Source organism: Brassica oleracea, chromosome C8 (assembly GCF_000695525.1).
Source record: "Brassica oleracea var. oleracea cultivar TO1000 chromosome C8, BOL, whole genome shotgun sequence".
NCBI lineage: Eukaryota > Viridiplantae > Streptophyta > Magnoliopsida > Brassicales > Brassicaceae > Brassica > Brassica oleracea.
The window spans coordinates 31483276-31505158 of NC_027755.1; the positions used below are offsets into that span (position 1 = coordinate 31483276).

At 35.9% G+C, this 21883-nt stretch overlaps 6 protein-coding genes and 1 non-coding gene across 14 annotated transcripts; 6 read left to right on the plus strand and 1 right to left on the minus strand.

Moving 5' to 3' along the window:
• Window positions 1–416: 416 nt before the first annotated feature.
• Window positions 417–1061, plus strand: LOC106311081 (VQ motif-containing protein 25-like). The gene has a single exon (XM_013748315.1). It carries the CDS (start codon window positions 488–490, stop codon window positions 1019–1021), a length of 534 nt encoding a protein of 177 aa, XP_013603769.1. The 5' UTR covers window positions 417–487; the 3' UTR covers window positions 1022–1061.
• A 1614-nt stretch (window positions 1062–2675) lies between these two features.
• LOC106311286 lies at window positions 2676–5135 on the plus strand. Its single transcript, XM_013748493.1, is given in 6 exon segments — window positions 2676–2786; window positions 2886–2978; window positions 3053–3173; window positions 3318–3666; window positions 3757–3811; window positions 4999–5135. Coding segments are annotated over 6 exon segments (804 nt in total). The 3' UTR covers window positions 5074–5135.
• Window positions 5136–7438: 2303 nt separating this feature from the next.
• LOC106309481 lies at window positions 7439–9573 on the plus strand. 5 transcript variants are annotated; one of them, XR_001263585.1, is made up of 4 exons: window positions 7439–7621; window positions 7684–8668; window positions 8718–8779; window positions 8865–9573. XR_001263585.1 is itself a non-coding variant. In XM_013746511.1 (4 exons), exons 2-4 carry the CDS (start codon window positions 8261–8263, stop codon window positions 9340–9342), a joined length of 747 nt encoding a protein of 248 aa, XP_013601965.1. In that variant the 5' UTR covers window positions 7439–7621; window positions 7684–8260; the 3' UTR covers window positions 9343–9573. The 5 variants fall into 5 exon arrangements, 2 of the variants coding, with proteins under 2 accessions (XP_013601965.1, XP_013601966.1); XR_001263584.1 differs by having other exon boundaries at window positions 7684–7930; window positions 8022–8668; window positions 8718–9573; XM_013746511.1 differs by lacking the exon at window positions 8718–8779 and having other exon boundaries at window positions 8865–9041; window positions 9181–9573.
• Window positions 9574–10899: 1326 nt separating this feature from the next.
• On the plus strand, window positions 10900–13341 carry LOC106312641. 3 transcript variants are annotated; one of them, XM_013750233.1, is made up of 3 exons: window positions 10900–11191; window positions 11299–11513; window positions 11607–13341. In XM_013750233.1, exon 3 carries the CDS (start codon window positions 11854–11856, stop codon window positions 13165–13167), a length of 1314 nt encoding a protein of 437 aa, XP_013605687.1. In that variant the 5' UTR covers window positions 10900–11191; window positions 11299–11513; window positions 11607–11853; the 3' UTR covers window positions 13168–13341. The 3 variants fall into 3 exon arrangements, with proteins under 3 accessions (XP_013605687.1, XP_013605685.1, XP_013605686.1); XM_013750231.1 differs by having other exon boundaries at window positions 10905–11191; window positions 11820–13341; XM_013750232.1 differs by having other exon boundaries at window positions 10905–11191; window positions 11302–11513; window positions 11820–13341.
• A 321-nt stretch (window positions 13342–13662) lies between these two features.
• Window positions 13663–13744, plus strand: TRNAS-GCU. The gene has a single exon. It is a non-coding gene; the product is annotated as a tRNA-Ser (tRNA).
• Window positions 13745–14715: 971 nt separating this feature from the next.
• Window positions 14716–17723, plus strand: LOC106307853 (E3 ubiquitin-protein ligase SINAT2). 2 transcript variants are annotated; one of them, XM_013744927.1, is made up of 4 exons: window positions 14716–14956; window positions 15747–16041; window positions 16116–16502; window positions 17070–17723. In XM_013744927.1, exons 2-4 carry the CDS (start codon window positions 15817–15819, stop codon window positions 17388–17390), a joined length of 933 nt encoding a protein of 310 aa, XP_013600381.1. In that variant the 5' UTR covers window positions 14716–14956; window positions 15747–15816; the 3' UTR covers window positions 17391–17723. The 2 variants fall into 2 exon arrangements, with proteins under 2 accessions (XP_013600381.1, XP_013600382.1); XM_013744928.1 differs by lacking the exon at window positions 14716–14956 and adding an exon at window positions 14989–15112.
• A 596-nt stretch (window positions 17724–18319) lies between these two features.
• On the minus strand, window positions 18320–20489 carry LOC106310009 (putative metal tolerance protein C3). The gene is made up of 8 exons (XM_013747201.1): window positions 20403–20489; window positions 20084–20284; window positions 19785–19975; window positions 19496–19694; window positions 19214–19392; window positions 18960–19110; window positions 18737–18873; window positions 18320–18565 (listed from the first exon to the last, which is right to left on the minus strand). The coding sequence occupies exons 2-8, from the start codon at window positions 20280–20282 to the stop codon at window positions 18389–18391; spliced, it is 1233 nt and encodes a 410-aa protein (XP_013602655.1). The 5' UTR covers window positions 20283–20284; window positions 20403–20489; the 3' UTR covers window positions 18320–18388.
• Window positions 20490–21883: the final 1394 nt, after the last annotated feature.

Consider the following 21883-nt stretch of genomic DNA (forward strand, 5'->3'; position numbering starts at 1 on the left):
GTCTTGGGAGGTATACTTACACATACATGTAATTCTTACTTACAAAAAAAAAAAAAATCTTACTTACACATTTTCTCATAATTAATAACTACATGTAATTAAATTAATTGACCCAAAATTTCCTTTGAATTTAGATGATGATTATAACTTTGTATATATGTTTGTTTGATTACGAAATGGGTTCTGGTCATTACAAAAATATCAACAATCCATTAAATTATTTGCCTACATCTTCTGTTCGTATATATATATGCATAACCATATTCAAGTATTTAAGTTTTTTTTGCCAAAAATCAAGTATTTAAGTTGAAAAAGGAATGATTTAAATTTATTTCCCTACATCTCATTGTTCATATATATATATATATATATATGCATAACCATATTCCTTTGTCCTCCTATATAACCTACCCATATCTCCACTTACTATCAAATTCACCAACCACATCTTTCTCTCTTCTAACAATCAACCCTAATAATTCCAAAAATGGAAGCCACGATCTTCAAGGGCAGAAGAACCTCATCATCAGCCCTAGCGATGCACAAACAGTCATACTCAATAACCAAATCAAAGCCAAAGATACGTATCATTCACATATATGCACCTGAGATCATCAAGACCGACGTTGCCAACTTCCGTGAGCTCGTGCAAAGCCTCACCGGCAAACCAGAAGACCATGGCGTTTCCAAGACAAAGCCAAGAAGAGATACTCATCGTCAGGTCCTAGACATGACCAACGCGGAGAAACTAAGAGAATCGGAACATTATGATCAAGGGTTCTGCTTAAACTCAGAGATGGAAGAGATTTCGTTGACTTGGAAGGGTAACAACGGTGTTGGTGAGAGCTCCGGAGGGTTCTTGAATGGTATGGGAGATTTCGAAGGGTTTATTCAAGAACTTGGTGAATTTCCCTATTTGCCCTTGACATCCATGGATGTTTCTGCTTCTTCTAATTCATCTTCTTCCTCTCATTTACATGGCGGATCAGTTTTCTCAGATTCCCACCACCAATTCGTGTGACTCTCTCTGTCTCTCAGACGAAGTAACCTTTTCTTTTTAAGTGATGTAATTTATTTTGTTTATTAGTTTTTTGTGAAAATAAATTTAATTTATTATTTTTGTTTAATATGAAGTTAATTAATTTATCTTATTGCATGAACCATGATCGCGACATGTGTCAATTAATTTATTAAGATTATGACATGTGTCAAAAATATATTACAATTCTCTTTTATTAGAATTTAAAAAAATTTAGAAAAAAAAATTATTATTACATTTTTTTGGACACTAAAAAAAGAAAATTATTACAAAAATATAGTTTATTATTCTTTATAGGAGTTAAGAAAAGGAAAATTACTATTACATATCCTTTTACAATTATATTTGTATGTCTCTTTTTATAATATTTTAAAAATATTTGATAGTAAATTTAATTTTTGAAAATTCTATAAACAAAGAATAATTGTAAAAAGCTATTTGAAAGTATTTTTTTCTTTTTAAAATATTTTGTATATTTTTCATCTTTAAAGATACTAAAGAAAGATATTATAAGAGAAAATATTATTTTTTTAAAAAAAAGTTTAAATAAAAACGAATTATAAAATCCTACAAGTACAAGAAATTATTTAATAAAAATCAAATAGAAAAACTAACTATAAAATAAGTGATATTTCTTTTTTAAAACCTAAGTAAAAAAAATGTAAAAGTACTCTTATTATTTTCATATAAATAACTAACTTTCATTTTTAACCGATAAATGTATGCTACAAAAATATATACCAAAATAAATATTATTTTCACATCTATATTTAGGTTTAATTCTCCATTAATGTCTCATGCGTTCATCGTGTCAAGCATGTTACATTTACAATAATTAACTTCTTTTTTTTTGCACGTCCTCTAAGCGATTGATACAAACGAAAGATGCTTAATATGAGGCTAATCAATTTATTTTGTTGGACGAAAAGCTTAACTCTTTTTAATTATGCGTTCATCATGAGAAACATGTTATAGAAGTCTTTGTATATATGGTATTCGAAGTATTTCCGTTTGTATTCAGTTTGTTTGACATTTACATACATAAACAGAGGAACATAAAGCAACAATGTCTCTTTGTTAAGAGACTCGATCGTCAATGAAACAATCTTGATGATCACTATAATTAATGCCGATTAACTTCGTTTTTACTAGCTCTATCATTACATGCTACCAAATGGTTTATCATAAACAGATGATCAATACTGGATGCATTGATATCGGTACATAATGTAACAACACATTAAACCGTTGATATTACAATCTTTTTCAAAAATAAAAACTGAACCGAAAACCCGAATCGAAACCAAACCGAAATAACCAAAACGGTGAAACCAAAACCGGACGGAAACCTTGAACTACCCAGACCAACCCGAACCCAAGACTACTTGAACCGATCTGAACCAAAATGAATCCTCTAACCTCCTATCCGACGAGAACCAAATATCCGGACCGATATCCTAAATGCCTACCCACAGCGCCCACTTGTTTTGGACATATTTTTCCTTCCAAATCAGCCCTACTAAGGTTTACTTGAGCCTCGCCCTCGGGGTGGCCCAATTTGACATAACTAGGCCCAATGATTGGTCTTGAGCAGTTGAGTGTAGTAGGAATGCCTTGAATCTTTTGGCCGCCGGAGATGATCGCCGCCGTCAGAGCAGCGATTCTCAAGCCACAAGGCTATTCTTCTAACGTCAAAACTGCCTTCTTGTTCCATTCTACTCCCATCCTACAACACAAACATAAATCCGTCAGTCTATCTCTCTTATTCTTCTTCTTCTGCACGTTTTGCTTGTATCTTGAGTCTTAGCTCTCGTTTTGAATTTCGCCATATTGACATGTGTGACAGAACTCAGAAACACGAAACAAAAAGTTGTCAAGAAGTAGGGCAAAGCAAGATTTGCGTCGTAACGTGAATGCTTTTGCAGAACACTTGTTTGGGGTAAATATCTTTAATGTCTGAATTTTTTTTATCTTTCTTTTACATTTTTAAAAGCTCTCTCAGTGTTTCAACAGATATGGAGTGATGGGTTTGATTACTCTGAAAAGCGCACCTCGTGGTTCGAGAAACAATACTTTAGGGTTTGCAAAAGAAACCGGATTGGTAGTAGATACATTCATCAACGTTTGGATAAAAGTAAGACAACACACTCTTCTTTGCCTCTCTGCTTCCTCTTCTATGTCTGAAAAAACTATATAGGTTAGAGTTTGTAAAAAAGGGATCAGTCTTATGAACTTCGGAGTCTTGGTTTCATTTTGCTTTTTTTTGATGATTGTGTAGGTTGTTTTGATTTCAGTGGAGTTGATGATGAGTGTGAAATTGAATACTTTCTAAGGACTGCATTGGGTGCATCATACAAAGAGAGGAAATCTCGGTGGAGAGCTCGTCATTTCTATGGCTCAAACAGACAAGAAGAGGGTGAAGCTCACTCGTGGAGGTATTCTAACAACAACAACCGTGGATGAGCCAGCTGGAGACAACGAGTAGATCAAGAAGAAGAAAAGGAAGAAGAAGAAGACAAACATTCTTCAACGGAAGTCAACGACTTAGATTCGAGCGAGCAGTCTCATAGACAAACACTTGGTCTTAGTTCCTCAGGTCCCTTAACCCTTGGAGATGTCAAAAATGCGTAAGTAAATTAGTTACTTAATTTTTCTCATCAGAGGGAAGCTATATGTTTCTATATATTGATCTCTCTAAACTCTTTGCGTGCAATCAGATACCGACTTTGTGCATTAAAGTGGCATCCAGATCTTCACCACGACTCTACCAAGGTAACCAATACAATATAGGGATGTTAAATTGGTAAAACCCACCCCGTTTAAAACCCACCCCGTTTAAAATCCATATCCGTTTAGAACCATTTAAAAATAAGACTATTAGGGGTACCCATTTAGATCCACAAATTTTGTACTAACCTATTTAGACATATTTAAATTATTTTTGATTTAATTTTTTAATTGTTGTAACTTTATGGTTTTTAACAAAAATTAAATGAAACAAATAAAAAATTTAACTGATTTTTATTATATAAACGTAAATCAAATTATTCTGGTAAAATCGTAAAATCAAGTTTTCTTCTAAAACGGCAAAATTGATTTTTTCTGCTAAAACCGTAAAATCAAGTTTTCCAACCAAAACCGTAAAACCGAGTTTTCCCGCCAAAACCGTAAAACCGAGTTTTCTCGCCAAAACGCAAAATCCGATTTTCCCGCCAAAACCGTAAATTCGAGTTTTTCCGCCAAAACGCAAACTCGGATTTCCTGCCAAAACCGTAAAATTTGAATTTTCCCGCCAAAACCGTAAAATCGAGTTTTCTCGCCAAACGCAAAAATCGAGTTTTTCCGCCAAAACCGAAAACCGAGTTTTTCGGCCAAAACCGTAAAAATTGAGTTTTTCCGTCAAAACCGTAAAATTTGAGTTTTTCCGTCAAAACCGTAAAATCGAGTTTTTCCGCCAAAACCGTAAAACGAAGCTTTCCCGCCAAAACCGTAAAAATTGAGTTTTCTCACCAAAACCACATAATCAGATTTTTCCGCCAAAACCAAAAATGTGTTTTTCGTCAAAATTATAAAATCCAATTTTTTTGTCAAAACTGCAAAATCGGAATTTTTCCGCATAAATTGTAAAATCAAATTTTTCTTCAAAACTATACAATCAAATTTTCCTACAAAAAAATAATTAATTAATTATATTAAGTTAAATGAATTTAATAGGATCCCCACTAATTTTAAGTATAACCCATTTAATAAATGAGTTTTAACAAAACTACCTATTTAAAACCCATTTAACTAAATGGGTCCAAAATGGACATTTTTTTTAAACCCATTAAAAACCCACTAACAAAACCCATTATAACATCTCTAATACAATATGTGGTCACTACTTCGTTGTTTTATTTTGGCAACTCAGTGTGAATGTGTTTACCGGCACTGATTTCAACTTGGTATGTGAAACATAGGATGCAGCTGAGGAAAAGTTCAAGCTATGCAGTGTAGCGTATGAATCGTTATGCGAAAAGTTTGCCATGAAGTAATAAGATTCGAGTTTGGATGGACACCGTGATAAGAGTTGGATAGGATATGAGTTCCTAAAGATTACGAGAGAGATCAATTTATAAAAAAAAAAGATTACGAGAGAGCTGTTTTTCTTTACAGTTTTGTTGCGTTCTTACTTATTAAGTAGCTTCTATGGAGTTGCTAAAGATTAGGGAGTTGATTAAGAGAGAATAATAGGTAGAAGAGGATGTGTTCTTCTTAACTGGTAAATTATCTGATTTAATTGAGTTGATTGATGTATCAAAATAGTAGAAATTAATATTCAAAAACCTTCCCACTGCTCTATAGAGAATTAGGTGAACAATTCTTAGTTACACCCCCGTGGTGAATGGTTAAATTCACCACGCTCTTCGTAACCAATCAAAATGCTACGTAAGAATAGTTAAAAAATGCAATAAAAATAAAAAAAATAAATAGCTAAAAAAAACAACACCGGCATTAATTAACGTTGTCTCCAAAAGTCTAAAAACTTAAAGTCTAAAACCATAAATCTTAAATCTGAAACACTAAACCATAAATCTAAATCCTAAAATCTAAACATAAATCTTAAACCTTAAACCCAAACTCTAAACAATAAACTCTAAACCCAAAACTCTAAACCATAAACCCTAAATCCTAAAATCTAAGCCCTAAATCTTAAACCCTAAACTCTAAATTCTAAACTTTAAACCCAAAACTTCAAATCCTAAACCCTAAACTCTAAATCCTAAACCCTACACCAAAACCTCTAAATCGTAAACCCAACTACTAGTTAATAAGATTAAGGTTTACGGTTTAGAGGTTTGGGTTTAAGGTCTAGGATTTAGAGATTGGGTTAAGATTTAGAGTTTTGGGTTTAGGGTTTAGAATTTAGAGTTTAGAGTTTAGGATTTAGGGTTTAGATTTTATGATTTAGGATTTATGGTTTAGAGTTTTGGGTTTAGGCTTTAGGGTTTAGATTTTAAGATTTTGGGTTTATTGTTTAGAGTTTGGGTTTAGGGTTTAAGATTTACGGTTTAGATTTTAGGATTGGGGTTTATGGTTAGTGTTTTAGATTTAGGGTTTATGGTTTTAGAGTTTAGGTTTTTAGAATTTAGAATTTTGCAGACGGCAGTGTTAATTAACGTCAGTATTTTTTTCCAGCTATTTAATTTTTTTTTTATTTTTATTGTCTGATTTAACTATTTATACATGACAATTTGATTGGTTATGAGGAGTGCGGTGAATTTAACCATTCACTGTAGAAGTAAACCTAAGTATTGTTGTTCGAATTAGGTGGACATCTAGATCGATTTTCGAATGTCTAGACCGATTTTTTTTTTGAAAAATCGTTATGGTAAAATCATTTTGATTACATTCAATTTACCAATTAAGCGAATTTCTATACCCAATTTTGGAACATGGGTAGAAATGAACATGCAGAGTTATTGGCCTTGACAACTTAGCAGACTAATCTATAACTATAAAGTTGAAGTATCTGCATTTTTAGTAGGAATGGCAATTGGACTGCAGCCCGCGGGCCTGGCCCGTACAAGACCCATGCGGGGCGGGTTTGGGTAGATATACTGTAGGCCCATTTGTGAACGTGTCTCGCGGGTTAAGTCTCATGCGGGTTGGGCCTTTGCGGTTTGGGCCATTGCGGGTCTTGCGGGGCAGACAGAACCCGCACCACTTCCTCTTTTGTTGTGTCTACACCTGAAAAAAAAAGATGGACGGAAATGGTGATATGACAATTCATGTTCTCTATAGCCACGACTCCATTGACGAACACCAGAGGAGCATCACCACCAACCGATTCTTCTTCTCCTCGACTAAGGTCACCACCGGAGCTTCTCTCCGTCTTCTTTCCACCACCATAACTTCTCTTCTTGGAGATCCCACCACCGGAACTTCTCTCCTTCCTCGAGCCTCCACCGGAGCTTCTCTCCGTCTTCTTTCCACCACCATAACTTCTCTTCTTGGAGATCCCGTCACCGGAATTTCTCTCCTTCTACGAGCCTCCACCGGCGGGGCGGACCACGGCGGGGCGGGTGGTACCGTTTGCCACTAATATTTGACGACCTGTGGGCTGCCCGCAAAGGCGTAAGATGTTAGCAGGGCGGGTTTGGGCTTAAAGATTGAGACCGCGTCGTTGCGGGCCAACCCACAAAGAACCGCCGGAGAGAGAGACCGCTGCGGGGCGGGTGGTACCAATTGCCATTCCTAATTTTTAGGCTGTCCATGTCAGTCTAGAGAAAGGGGGTTTTTAGACACGTGTATCCAAAATATTAAGCGATCTGATTACGTTTTGTTTTTTTTTGGATTTATAGTTTTAAAACTGGGCTGTAACTAATTTGTGCACTGGTAATGCTTTGTCCACAAAATTCCAAATATAATCTGAAAAAGTCTATGACGACGCTCTGCCAAGCCACCGTGGTACCGCTTCACCTCCACTTCAGAGCGCCGGAGTAACGTTATGTAATTATGACATTCAATGGAGGAAACCCTCAATGTCTTGGGAGCCCTCTCCAAATCCCTCCATTCCAGCAACCTCGTAGATCCCAAAAGGTACTTCTAATTTCTATTTATTTTTTCCCTTTAGCGTTCACTGATTTCCTACTCTTTTATAGATGCTCACAGGCTCAATACCTTCAAACACATTCTGAAGGAAAGATCTCCTATGAGATGAGAGTTTTTTATGTCACCAGAAGCAACCAAAACTTCAGATTTGTCGACAGCCCTGTTGCTATTAGATTCACGGAGATACAAAATTTGATGAGATAGCAGAAACCATGAACCCTCTCCCGGTGGAACTTTTCAGGTTTGGTGATTACGAACAACTTATGTTATTGACTAATACGAACACGGATTTGTCAGGTGTATTTCTCTTTCGATTCTTCTCAGCCATTCCCAAGAAATAACTTTCATCGCACCTGAAACTATCATTACTACAATTGTTTGGTTTCAGATATTGCTGCTGAAGTGAGGGATATTTTGTTAACCTTTTTAAGACCAAGGTTAGTTTTAATATATCAAAATGTTTTACATTTCATCTCTTCCACTATGCAGGGACACCAGTGTTTGTCTTAGTGTTTTTGAAGGACTTGCCATGCTTCTCCATAATAAATTAGTAATGTCTGGTGTTGAGCCTTTAGTGATGAACATCAACCTTAAATTAGTAGGAGGCAGACTTATATCTCCACACTCATGTTCTGCTTTTCTGTTTATGTTTTTTGTTGGCACTTTGCAATTTCTAATAAGTTAGTTTTTAAAGCTTGGATGTACGCAAGAAACTCATATAGAGCAAGTTTTTTGGCCTCCTCATCACGTCGTTTGTACTTTGAGCATCTCTCCTTAGTGGAATTTCTTTCATATATTAACCCATGCCATTTGTTTCTTTTCCACCCCCATTTGTTTCTGAGTACGGCCGGTCGGAGTTACCTTAAAGGGGTAGGAGTTAGTGCAGAAAACCCCTCTGACACATTCCTTACCCTAGGATCTGTAGCAGTAAGTAAGGTTGTTCATCTACTTCTACAAAATATGGAGATGTCAAAGAAGATTGAATCTATAACCCTATCAGAGCCTAATGACTATATCCTAAATTCACCGCCTCAGGTTAGCACACTAATGTCAACTTATGATCTTTTATGATCTGACTCTGCAGTGTTTGTTACTTTTGACGCTGAGATGACAAAATTGACCAATATTTGTGCTTCACTGGTCATGGTATCAGTCACCGAGTAACCCATTATATCTATGTATATCTTCTCATGATTTTTAACGTTGTTTACGTTGACATTTTGTGATACAGCATGTAGGCGTTGAAGACCCACATGTCAGGGCCATCCCACAAGGCCTCCAAGATATTGTTGGCAAGATATTCACTTTCCGCTTTACAAATTTAATTTCTCTTTTAACATCACTCTTTCCCTGTCTCACGAATTTCAGTCGTCACCAGCGCCCATCAATAGCTAATTTTGCGGTCCAGGTGAGTTCAACAACTTAGAACTTAAGTCTTTATCCTCCTTGCGTAACTGGCATATTTTCAACGGCAATGACAACCCCGGCGATGTTATGGCGGGAGCTGCATCCATAACAACACATTCCTCTCATGGTGTGTACCACAATGTTCTGTGACCAGTAGAAGGTTCAATGGTCATGGTATGGTTGAAGAGAACAGAGGCGAGGCAGCTCTACTACGAGCTCGACCTGTTGTTCTTGAAATGACTGCGGAGAAGCCAACAGTTACAGAGGATGGACACGCTGTAAAGAAGGCACGCGTTGAGTAAAATCTCAAGGGAGTCTATGACCCTCATGTCGTGGACCACAGCTACGCTGGAGTTTTTGTCAAATTTAGCATAATAATGAAATAGGACTACAACTCATTCCCACCCGTTATGTTAGGGTCTTTGTTTTTTTTTCAAAATTTCGTATGTTTCAAGTAAGCTCTCTTTGTATAAGTATGTAAATAACAACTCCTACCTTCCGAACTCAGAGGAAGCTTTGACTTGAAGGTTCAATTTAGTCGCTTATTTTAAGTACCAGTTTACAACAATCAAGTTCCTACCATGTATCACACACTTGACGAACCCTTAACCGTAGATTATCATTTCCTGCCACACATTTTATTTGTAAAACTAATCACTGTCGTAGTACGAGTTTCTTCAAAAAAAACGTCATGGCATGTGCACATGTATCAATCAGATGTAGCCACTTGAGAACCTAACTGGTTAAAAGGCCAATTATCAATGGAAACAGACCCTCCTGATAGTGTCTGAGATTTGACTTCTCTCTTTGTGTCTCATTTTTTAGAGTTTTTAATCACTGTTTTTTATCTATTCACCGCTTATTGTCTTATGTTTCGTTCCTTCCAAGTTTTTATTAGAAATTCCAAAATTTTGGTTAAACCTTTCCCTCCCCTCTTTTCAGGTTTTGACTAAGACATTGTTCTTAAAATTTCATGTGCACATGTTTAGTGATTTATAGTTACTTGATGGCACCAAGGATCTTTAATATATACGGCCAATTAGTCTCCCCAACCGTTACAAATAATACATCTCGACAAAACCAACACTTATAGTAAGTGTCTACATAAGCTCAAAGCCTCACTTGATGGCCTCTCACATATACCACTTGACAACAAATATATAGAACATTATCTTAATATTGACACCTAGCCAAACACTAATGGGCTTCTTCGTCTGTATCATTCGTATTTACTGTCTTTTTGGTCAAAAAGAATATTTACTGTATTTTTGGTCAAAAAGAAAACTACCAATCTTGATGATAAGTAGTTTATTATATGTTTGGTTTGAGTCTGGAAAACGGTTATGTTGCATACATAAACCAAATTACATTTCATGATAACCACAATACAAATACATGTTGTTAGACAATATAGCTCAAATTCAAAGGTGAAACCACATTTCCCATCACATAGTCTCTTTTCTCCAGAATTAGGTCTACTTTCCAATGAGGACTAATTGCTAAATAAATAAATAAAATATACTACAACACAATTGCCATTTCTAATATTTAATTTACAATATAAAAAATAATATATAACACCAAAATTTATAATAAAATTCGCACGGACAAACCACTAGTTAAATATAAAGTATATACCTTTTATATTAAAACGAAGAAACTATATAAAAGGTTAAGCATCTAAACAAGGGTTTTCACACCAGAAATGAAGGACACCTAATGAGATTTGGTAATACACTAATAGAAATCAAATTCGTTATCTTTCGACTTTTGTCCTCTTATGGTTTATAAATACTTTTTAATATTAAAGTTTATAAACTATAGAGAGGTGCACATAATAGCTCGTCTCATAAAATGGTTCTGATAATTCCCTAGCCGTCCGATTCAGATAATCGCGTGAAACTCAAGACCGGTATTAGCCTAAACCGGAGCGTACCAGATTCCTCTCCTTCTTCCTTCTCCTCTCTCTGCTTTAGCCTAATTAGACAAGATTTGGACGTTTCGTAATCTAAAGGTGCGAATTTTCCATGGCGTTGCCAGCAAAAGCTTCAAGCTTGGTGTTCTAGGCTGATTGATCAACCATGTTCTTATGATCTTACCTTCCTAATCCCAGCTCCAGGTCGTTGATTCATCTCTTTCCAGCTCTTCTGGGTAAGATTTGTATCCGTTTCGTGTTTTCCCCTGAGCTGATTTTGGCTGGATCGAGAATTGCGGTTTGATCAACAAAGGCGTCTTCTTTATTTTATATTTTTTTGTAGAAGGTTGCGGATTTCTCAGGCGGGAGATTTGAGAATTAGGGTTTCATGATTCATGATATCCCCAAATTGATTGATTTAGGGCTGGCTCAGTAATGGACTAATGGCTATCTCTATCTGTAATTAGCTTCTTGTTCACCTTCTCATCGTTTATCGTTTCGAATCTGGAGCGAATCTGAGTATATACCCAATTCACACGCCTGTAGATTGCTTCCACGGTAATTTTCTTTTGTAAAGCTCCAAACTTTGGCTATAATATCTTTGCTTCTCCATTTGTTTTAATTCACTTGGACTTAGTTTTTTTTTTCTAGGTGCACCGTCTGGTCTTTGGCTTCTTGTTCATAAACGTTGTGTTTGCTTTTACTTATATTTGGTGGTGATTCTTGTTCGTCTTAGTTTAGCTATGTGCCTGAAAAGAAAGCTAGATTGATTGTTTTCTGAGAGATATTACTTTCTTTGTTTCATCATACAGCTTGTGAACCGGATAACCTTATATTGGCTCATTTTGCTTCTCTTCCATGCAGGATACCGCAAGTGAAAAGCAAGAGCCTTTTATTGATGGGTGAGGAGCTAGCTGACACAATGAACCTGGATCTGAATCTAGGCCCTGGTCCCGAGTCAGATCTCCAGCTGGTGTCAAACGAAACTGTTAATTTAGCTGATTGGACTAATAATAACCCATCTGAGAGATCCTCTGAAGCTGTTGCGAGGATCAGAACCCGCCGGCATAGGACGCGGTTCAGACAGCTTAACCTCCCCATCCCTGTTCTCTCCGAAACCCATGCCATGGATATAGAGCTGAACCAGCTGATGGGAAGTGGAGCTGCTTTGCAGACTGGTGAGGGTAGTGAAAGAGGCAATGAGGATCTGAAAATGTGTGAGAACGGGGGAGAAGCTGTTGGGGACGGTGTATCAGAGAAGAAAGGGGATGTTGACAAAACTAGTGGCGGCGGTGATGGTAACTTCTTCGATTGTAATATATGTTTGGATTTGTCAAAGGAGCCGGTTCTCACCTGTTGTGGCCATCTTTACTGTTGGCCTTGTCTCTTCCAATGGCTAAACATCTCTGACGCAAAGGAATGTCCGGTTTGCAAAGGAGAGGTGACGGTTAAAACCGTGACACCTATATACGGGCGTGGGAACCATAAACGAGAAGTTGAAGAGAGTTTAGATACCAAGATCCCTATGAGACCACATGCTAAACGCATCGAGAGCTTGAGGAATACGATTCAAAGGTCTCCTTTTACTATACCGATGGAAGAAATGATTAGACGTATACAGAGTAGGTTTGAGAGGGACTCAGCCCCTGTCCCTGATTTTAGCAACCGGGAGGCTTCAGAAAGAGTGAACGATCGAGCCAACTCGATTCTTAACCGGTTGATGACTTCTAGAGGAGTTAGATCAGAGCAGAACCAGGCTAGTGCTGCTGCAGCAACAGCATCAGAGGATATCAATCTGAACCCGGACATTGCTGCTCCTGATCTTGAAGGAGAGACCACCACGAGATTCCATCCTCTGTTGATCAGGAGACAGCTACAGTCACATAGAGTCGCAAGGATCTCGAACTTCACTTCTGCGTTGAGTTCTGCTGAGCGGCTTGTAGACGCGTATTTTAGAACGCATCCACTGGGGAGGAACCACAACCACCAAGAGCTGAACCATCATTCTCCTGTTGTGGTTGATGATAGAGACTCTTTCTCAAGCATTGCAGCTGTTATAAACTCTGAGAGTCAAGTGGATACTGCGGTTGAGATTGATTCCATGGTCACTCTTTCGACGTCTTCTTCGAGGAGAAGGAATGAGAATGGGTCGAGAGTTTCTGATGTTGACAGTGCTGATTCTCGCCCGCCTAGGAGAAGGAGATTTACTTGAAAAACTAAAGCTTTCAGTCTGTGGAAGATGATGATGATGAAGAGGAAGATTGTAACTGTATTTTTCTTTTTCTTGTGTCGCTTGTTGGTTTGTTGTATTTTGATTTGTAATTTTCGCAATAGGGATGGTATTTTACTATTTTTAATCAAAGTTTTATTATCTTTTTTTCAGAAACTTTATTCTGATTGAACCTGGCAATAGTTTCTCAACCCATTGAATCCAATGTGGAATGTGTTTCTTATTTGACTAGTAGTGGACACCATCATGCAAGATGCATCTTAGGTGTATATCTAATCATCTTTGCACATAAAACGCCAACATTCAAATTGCATTTTAATGCTTTTATAAAAATGTAAAATCATTAACAAAATGTATAAGAAATCAACAACCTTCTTAAGACAGCCATGTAGGCAAAAGAATGGAATAGCATGTACATCCACTTTTGTGAAGTTTATAATCGATCAGATAGTATCGCGTTAATCATCGTGCAAACAAGTCGCTTTGGCCGAGTGGTTAAGGCGTGTGCCTGCTAAGTACATGGGGTTTCCCCGCGAGAGTTCGAATCTCTCAGGCGACGAGTGTTTTTATTATTTCTTTTTGAAATATTACTTTCCCCTTGCGCCGTAACTCGCAACCTTTTTGTTCTCGAAACAAAAAACAAGATACTTTGAGCAGTGTACATGTCACATGCGAGCAGCAACACCCGACACGTAAATTATTCTTTTGAATGATCTACTCTCATATGTTTCTTGTCAATTATTTCAGTGCTGGTTTGAACATCATTCTTATTTTTTTAGTACATATTCCAACTTTTTTGACAATACAATAACCACCGCATAAAATACAATCGCAGAAACGGACATCTTCAAAACCATTTTCAGGCTTTCAGCATTTATAATCAAAATAGCATATAAATTGTAAACTTGTAATGGTCTGTTTTACTAAAAACTGGTTGACAATTTCTTAAAATTAGAAGAAAAAAAAATTACAAGTCTAAATTTCGTGAAGAAAATTACGTCAGCGGCAGGTATATATATATATATAGAGAGAGCTTTATTCGGTTTAACTTAAAAGCCAAATTTTAAAACAAAGATAAAAACAAAATGAAAATGATGTGTGCGGGAAACGAGCGTCGTCTCGTTACTCGATGCAAGAATCGAGCCAATAAGATATTTTGATTTTTAGAATTAGTTATTAGAGCTTTTCGTAATTGGTCATTACTTTCATAGTTTCGTAACAAGAGTTGACTTTTGGAGTCTCATTTCAACGTCTTTACCTGCTCTTTACTGCTTCTTTTGTTTTTACTCATAATAATCATATGTAATCTACGTACTTTAAATTTTTTGTTTGGTTAGAACTTAAAAACATGAAAGATACGAAAATAAAAGTAATCGAGCGTTATAAGTTGTAAACACAAACGCAGATAGTAATAATTAGTAAGATAGTACAAAATCTAATAAAGTATAAATAATTGTAGTTAAGGGGAGATTAATATAGTACTAGTATTGCTTAAATAAAAGGAGCCAAACACCACCACCATGGTTAATTGTGATGATTCGGTGTGGTTTTTTTAAAAAAGTGGAATAAAGACAAAACAGAGACCACCACCATTAATGACTTTCATTCGATACCAACAAGACATGACTCTCCTCCCGTCTCTTTTCATTTTCTGAGTGACCCAGAATTTTTTTTCATTCTTTCAAAAATCCGTCGATATCTCGTTTTGATTTGAATCTGAAACAAACAAAACACCTATAAACACGTGAACAGTCTGCTGTTTTGTTTCCAGGTAATGATCTTTTTTTTTCTTTTTTTTTTTTGAATTTGAGGTCTTTTTGTCTGAAATCGAGAAAAAGATCGATAAATCACCAAATTCCGAAATTGGGTTCTCGGGTCAATGATTTATGTTAATATGAATCCTCGTGTGACGAATATATCTCAAAAGGTCAAAACTTTCGAGTTTTTTTTTTGAGAACCCTTTCTCTGTTTTGTTGTCTTTGAAACTTTTGATTTGATGGATTGTTTGTTTGAAATTGTTTCTTAGGGTAAAGAGAATGTTGAGATAAATGACATTGAGGTTTGCATTTCTTTACAGAGATTTCTGCTTAAAACGTGGTTTGAATTTAAAAGTTTAAAACTTTGTCTTTTTTTTTTTGGTTAAAAGTTAAAACCTTGCTTGCACGATCTTTATTAGCTGTCATAGAGTTAGATTTCCTGATTCTTGTCCTAGTTAGATCTCTATTATTCTGTTTCTCTGTCTATTTAGATTGAATAATAATTATCTCTGCAAAGAAAATAGTTATATTTTTTTTCTTTTTGTTGATGTTTGATAGTTCTGCCATTGATTACTGTTCGTTCATTGGAATGGTGCAAAGCATTGTTCATAGCTTTGGTACCTATCTGAAAGTGCATTTAATATTTTTGCTTCAATTCTTTGTTTACTTTTGAGTTGTTTTATTTTATACTTTAGTTGCTTTAGGAAGCTAACACATCACATAAGTCTACTTTTTTCTCAGTATCAAGTTATGTGATTGCTAATTTTATGTTGTTTTTGATTCCTTTTTTTTTTACTCTTGCAGAATAACAAATAGATCCAAAAGGAGCAAATCATCTGACTACAAGTGAAAGAACAAAGGCATTTCACTCACCATGGCTCCTGGAGGCAGTGCTTTGAAAGAAGTCCTTGAATCCACTTCGACTGGAATGGACTACGAGGTTAAAATAGCAAAAGCGGAAGCTAATAATAACAATAACAAACCTACAAAGTCAGGCATCGCAGGGAGTGGAAAGTATGGCATGCATTCAAACAATGGTGTCTACGAGCTTCTTGAATGTCCAGTGTGCACAAACTTAATGTACCCTCCAATTCATCAGGTTCGTCTCTCACTTTCTATCTCCCTGTTAAAAGTTTTGTAATTGCAAAGCGTAACGTTGTTTAAATTCTACAGTGTCCAAATGGCCACACCTTATGTTCAAACTGCAAAGCGAGAGTGCAGAACGCTTGCCCTACATGTCGTTACGAGCTTGGTAACATAAGATGCTTAGCTCTCGAGAATGTTGCAGAGTCCTTGGAAGTTCCATGCCGGTACCAGAGTTTGGGCTGTCATGACATTTTTCCTTACTACAGCAAGCTTAAACACGAGCAGCACTGCAGGTTTAGGCCTTACGCTTGTCCTTATGCTGGCTCTGAGTGTTCGGTTACAGGTGATATCCCCACGCTAGTTGTTCATTTGAAAGATGATCATAAGGTTGATATGCATGACGGATGCACTTTTAACCACCGTTATGTGAAGTCAAATCCACATGAAGTCGAGAATGCCACATGGATGCTTACGGTATAGTTTTCTTGTTTATCAATATGGTTTCTTGTAGTGATGGGCATTCTGGTTTTTGGTTCGGGTTATTTGTGTTCGGGTGTTTAAGAACTGTTTAGGAACCAAACATTTTTTGGATCGGATGGGTTCGGGTATTATCGGGTTCAGGTCGGTTTTCTATTTTTTTATAAAACTCGACGAATTAGAAATAGTTTAGGATTAATTTGTGTTAAACCCGAAAAAACCAAAAAATATTCGGGTAATTTGGATAATTCAGATTTTTTTATTTATAAATTATATTTTATATAATAAATATTAACAATAATTAATATGTTATTATATTTTAAATATTGGGTAGGTGTCCGGTTCTCAGTTCTGGTTTGGTTTTGGTTTTTCGGTGTAGAGAAATAGAAACCGTTTGAGTTTTTGTAAATTTCGGTTCGGTTTTTGGGTTTAGGATAATATGCCCATGACTAGTTTCTTGCTACACCGTTGAGTACTATATCTGATAGGGGTACTTGGTCTCATTTTCACATTAATCCTCCAATACATGTTGCTTTACACTCTAACTTGCATTCGGTTTTACAGGTGTTCAACTGCTTTGGGAGACAGTTCTGTTTACACTTTGAAGCGTTCCAGCTGGGGATGGCTCCAGTGTACATGGCATTCCTTCGTTTCATGGGAGATGAAAACGAGGCAAAGAAGTTCAGTTACAGTTTGGAAGTAGGAGCTCATGGACGTAAACTAACATGGCAAGGAATCCCTAGAAGCATCCGTGACAGTCACAGGAAAGTAAGGGACAGTCAAGACGGTCTCATCATCCCAAGGAACCTTGCACTCTATTTCTCTGGAGGTGATAGGCAAGAACTCAAGTTGAGAGTGACCGGTCGAATCTGGAAAGAAGAGTAAACCAAGAAAGAAATGATTGAAAATTTGATGTACATAAGAAGAAGCCTCTCAAGGAGAGCTAGTGATCGTATGGAAGATTTGAAATTGGTTGTCCGTTTTAGTCTGTCATGATGGATTCTTCTCCAATGGAGATGAAGATGAGATGATGATAATCTTCTAGGATGAATCAGTTTGGAGGGAGCCATTGTTACCATCTCTGTACTTTTTGGTTTCTTTTGTTGTTGGGTTTGTGTGGTTTCAGACAGGGAATGTAGGAGAAAGACACATGATTTTGGCTATGTTCTTGTTGTAAAACCATGTCCGAAACAGTTTGGTGCATTTTTTCTTTGTTCACAGTGGTGATTTTGATGCAAGAGCATTATTGGAACCTTTTTTAGAGACTAAATAGATGTCAGCTCGCACAGGAAGCAGACAAAGACGCTTTAGTGCTGAGATGCATTTGAATCAAACAAGTATAAGCCAAACTTACCATTTCAACCCCCGTTAATACATGCTAAACTGTTAGCTTTATACGTGTCTGTATTGGCTTCAGTGAAGAATTGAAGGAGCTTGAAGGTTTCTTAGAGGAGATGAGGAGACTATGAATACAAAAACGTGAAAGAACAAAAAGACTTGTGGCAGTCACAGTCACAGTCACAGGTTAGTCCTTGTTCTAATCTTCTAACAATTTCTCACTTTTATGTGTAAACGCAATCTCAAACACAGACATCTACGTTTAAAACAATCTGAGATAGAAGGATATTTTTGAAGTATAGTGATGTGAAAACTTTTGTGGGAAAATTTATAACAAAATATATGGTAGCATGTATCCCAACTAAATAAAATGTCATTTCAAAGTATGTAAATGTTGTCTGATTTGAAGAAAAATTGTAAATTGTCAAGTATCCAAAGAAGTTTTTTATTAAACAAAAAAATTGTAAATTGTCAAGTACAAAAACAATAAAGGCGCCACGAAAAAAACGAGCAAAAACACATATATTTATACATGTATATTACTCTCATAAATCATTTGGGATTGTAGAAAAAATAGAATGTTCTGGTTTGTGATGGCATTCAAAATCGAGGTGAACAAAAGCTCTTTCCACTTCTGGAAGTTCTTCAAGCTTTATTTGCAATGATTCACCAATTGCATGAGCTTCTTTTAATGGTAAATCCTCTGGAAGTTCTATATCCACCTGCCAAAACACATATATAATAACATATGTTAAACTTAATTACGAATTAACCAAACCTCATAAATTTATGATTTAATATAAATTATGCAGTGGTCAAGTGCATTTAGAAATTGACATCTAAATTTTAACTATATGTTTGCAACATGAATGTGTTTACATATATAGACATACCTCAACAAAGTAAAGAACACCAAAGGTATAGGCACGAACGGTATCAACACGTTTGATGTTATCGGCGCCTTGTCGCAACACTAGATATGTCAACTTCTGTAATACTTCCGGTGGAGCTGATTGTCCGATCAATGAGACTACACATATACAAAACATATAATGATAAATAACCCAATCTATGTTATTAAATAGAAGAGTATATAAAAGTATATTACAAATTTACCTGCATTTTCCATAACGGTCCCTGACCAATTGATAATAGTGTAGATGGCTAAGACAATAGCACCAGCCGGATCAATCCACCAATAAAAAGCATTTCCGAGAACAGCCGCAACCAAGCCGAGAACGTTTGTTACCACATCAAAGTAATGATCCTATATCAAATGTCATCAATTAATCCCCATTTTTTTACCAAATAAATAAATTCAATCCCCATTTTTATAAGAAATTATTAAAATATATACACAAATATATTACCTTTGCGTATGCACGGACTATATGATTTCTCGAGCTTCTACAGTAGATCCATAAGACAAGTTTAATAACGGTTGCACTAAGCATGATTGAACATAACCAAACCAATTGGTCATGACTCATTTTCTCTGAAGGTTCATTTTTAATCAATTGTTCAGCTGCCTCAAGCAGTACTTGGAACCCTACACAAATGTATATATGGTTAATTTAGCATTATTTTCAACAAGAAACTTGTTATATATAGTTTTGAATTGTATAATTTTTTAGTACAAATAATATATATACCAAGAGTAGCCATAACGGCCGCAAAAATGATGATTCCAACAGGTTGAACCCTAAGTTTTCCAATGGGATATTTGTAAATATTAATGTTCTTCATTGACAAATGTGTAAACCAAAGTATTCCTCCCGCCATAAGATCAAGCAAAGAGTCGAGCGTTGATGCTGCAACCGCTATGGATCCACTTTTAATCGTAGCATATATCTACAGTTTATATAACATTTGATGAACATATATATCTAGACATCACATATAAATCAATGTATATAAGAATAAGTCAATAAAAAGTCACACCTTGAGAGCAAGTAAAAAGATGTTAGCCCAATTAGAGATTTGCATGGCTCGCTCTTGTGCAGCTCTCTCGGCTTGATCTTCCACTTGGCTTTGTTCATCCATGACATATTTTTCTGACCGTGCTACAAAACTTTCTACTTCCTCAAAGGATTTTAATGTTGCCAATTGTCGCTCGTAGTAATCTTTCTCGTCTTTAAATCAGAATATTTAAGAAATTATATAAGCATTCTTGGTTTAGTGAGAATATCATCTAACTTATAAAGTACGACACTAAAGTTATGTGTGTGTATACACTTTACCTTTTTTGAGACCTACGGCTTTGGATATATCAATGTCATAAGGGTCTTCAGGATCGATTTTGGATCGAAGTTTATGAGGTAAATCCGTGAAAAAGTTCGATTTCATCGTAGAGACATTGCTGGCTACCTTCGGTTTCTGAATCTCAGCCTCATGATCTTTTGACCAAAGCAACGGTGTTTTCGTAGAGTTGACTTCCATTTCTTGAAAAGTGTCGCCAAATAAGCATGACAGAAGAAGGCATGGATAATTTAGTTGAATTTGAATGTGAAAGAAAAGCTCCTACAATGAATTAATAAACCAAATAAAGAAAATATATACCGATGAAATCTTCTGCTTGGAGATGATGAACAAAGAAGAGGATAAAGGATTGTCCACAAAGACTAGCTTTATAGGTAAATATGAAGAATTTAGTTGATTTTTTGGATTAATTAATAAATTATTATATGAAATAAAATTATTAATAGAGACAAGACATATAGTACTTGCCCACATGATTTCAACAAGGCCTGTCTGATTAACGCCTCAATTAGGAGCTTCTTGTTCTGTGACGATTTTGTCTTCAGGGTACATGACAAATGTCATTTTCTTATTGGCTAAACGACACGTGCAGTTTTCATGGTTGTAATTGCATAGTACAAAAGTGAACCAGCTTTCCGAACCCTGAGCAAATGAGTGTGTCCCAACAAAAATCAAATTTAGAATCTAAATACAAGTACATGAAACCTTCAATTATTCAACCATGAACGGTCTGAGATCCTTTGAATAATTATTAGTCTGTTGGTTCTTTCTCAGAGCAGACTTGATGACATTCTTTTGAAGTTACTTTTCCAGACGGTAATATACATGGTGTGGAGGGAGAGAAACTCTATAAGACATTGGGGCAGTTATAACTTATATTTCGGTGGAGGCTCTCACTCGTGCCACTAACAGGTCCATTCGGAATCGCATTACTTCTCCGAAATATACTAGTAGTTATAAGTTGGAGTGGTTGTTATTACGGAGATGGTTTGCAATGAGTCCTTTCTGATTTTTTCTTCCTTGTCTTTAGATTAGAACACAGTCTCTCTCCTATAGATAGATAGATTACATTGCTCATTGTAAAGTGCTTTCTACCATCTGATCAATAAATTTGATATTCCATTAAAAAAGTCATCCAAATAATACACAAAAACATCATTTGACAAATGAAATCATGATGGCTCGAGAGCCCAAAGAAAATTATGCGAAAATATAAAGTCAACAGCCTTTGGAATTTAGACCTACGTATATATAGCTTAGTACATGAACAATTGTATGATGACACATATAGTTCTGTGAAAATCTATTAACTAATACTATATTATAATTATTTTGTAAACATCACATAGAATAAACAAAATGCTCACATATGTAAAGCACGTTTCATATCCTAGTCATATTTGACTGGTATTACATATATTTAATGTATACATTTGGTAATACATTTAAATGCCATCAGGAGACTTCAGGAACATGCCCGGAAGCTTACTGATTTATTTATCTCTTTGACATTTTCTTTAAGGAAGGAAAACAATTAGAATCATGTAGCTTGCTTGAAGCTTATATTCACTAATTTAATCAGAAAATCTCAAATTATATATTGATTGCAAAACATCTTATAAGGTATAAATGACTGACGTATAAGGAAATATTAGCTCATATCACCATTTATAATTCGTTAAACTAGACTCTGATCCGCGCGCCAGCGCGGATATTAATTTTCAATTTTTAATTATTTATTTTATTAAATGATGTATTTGTAATATTCGTTCATATTATAT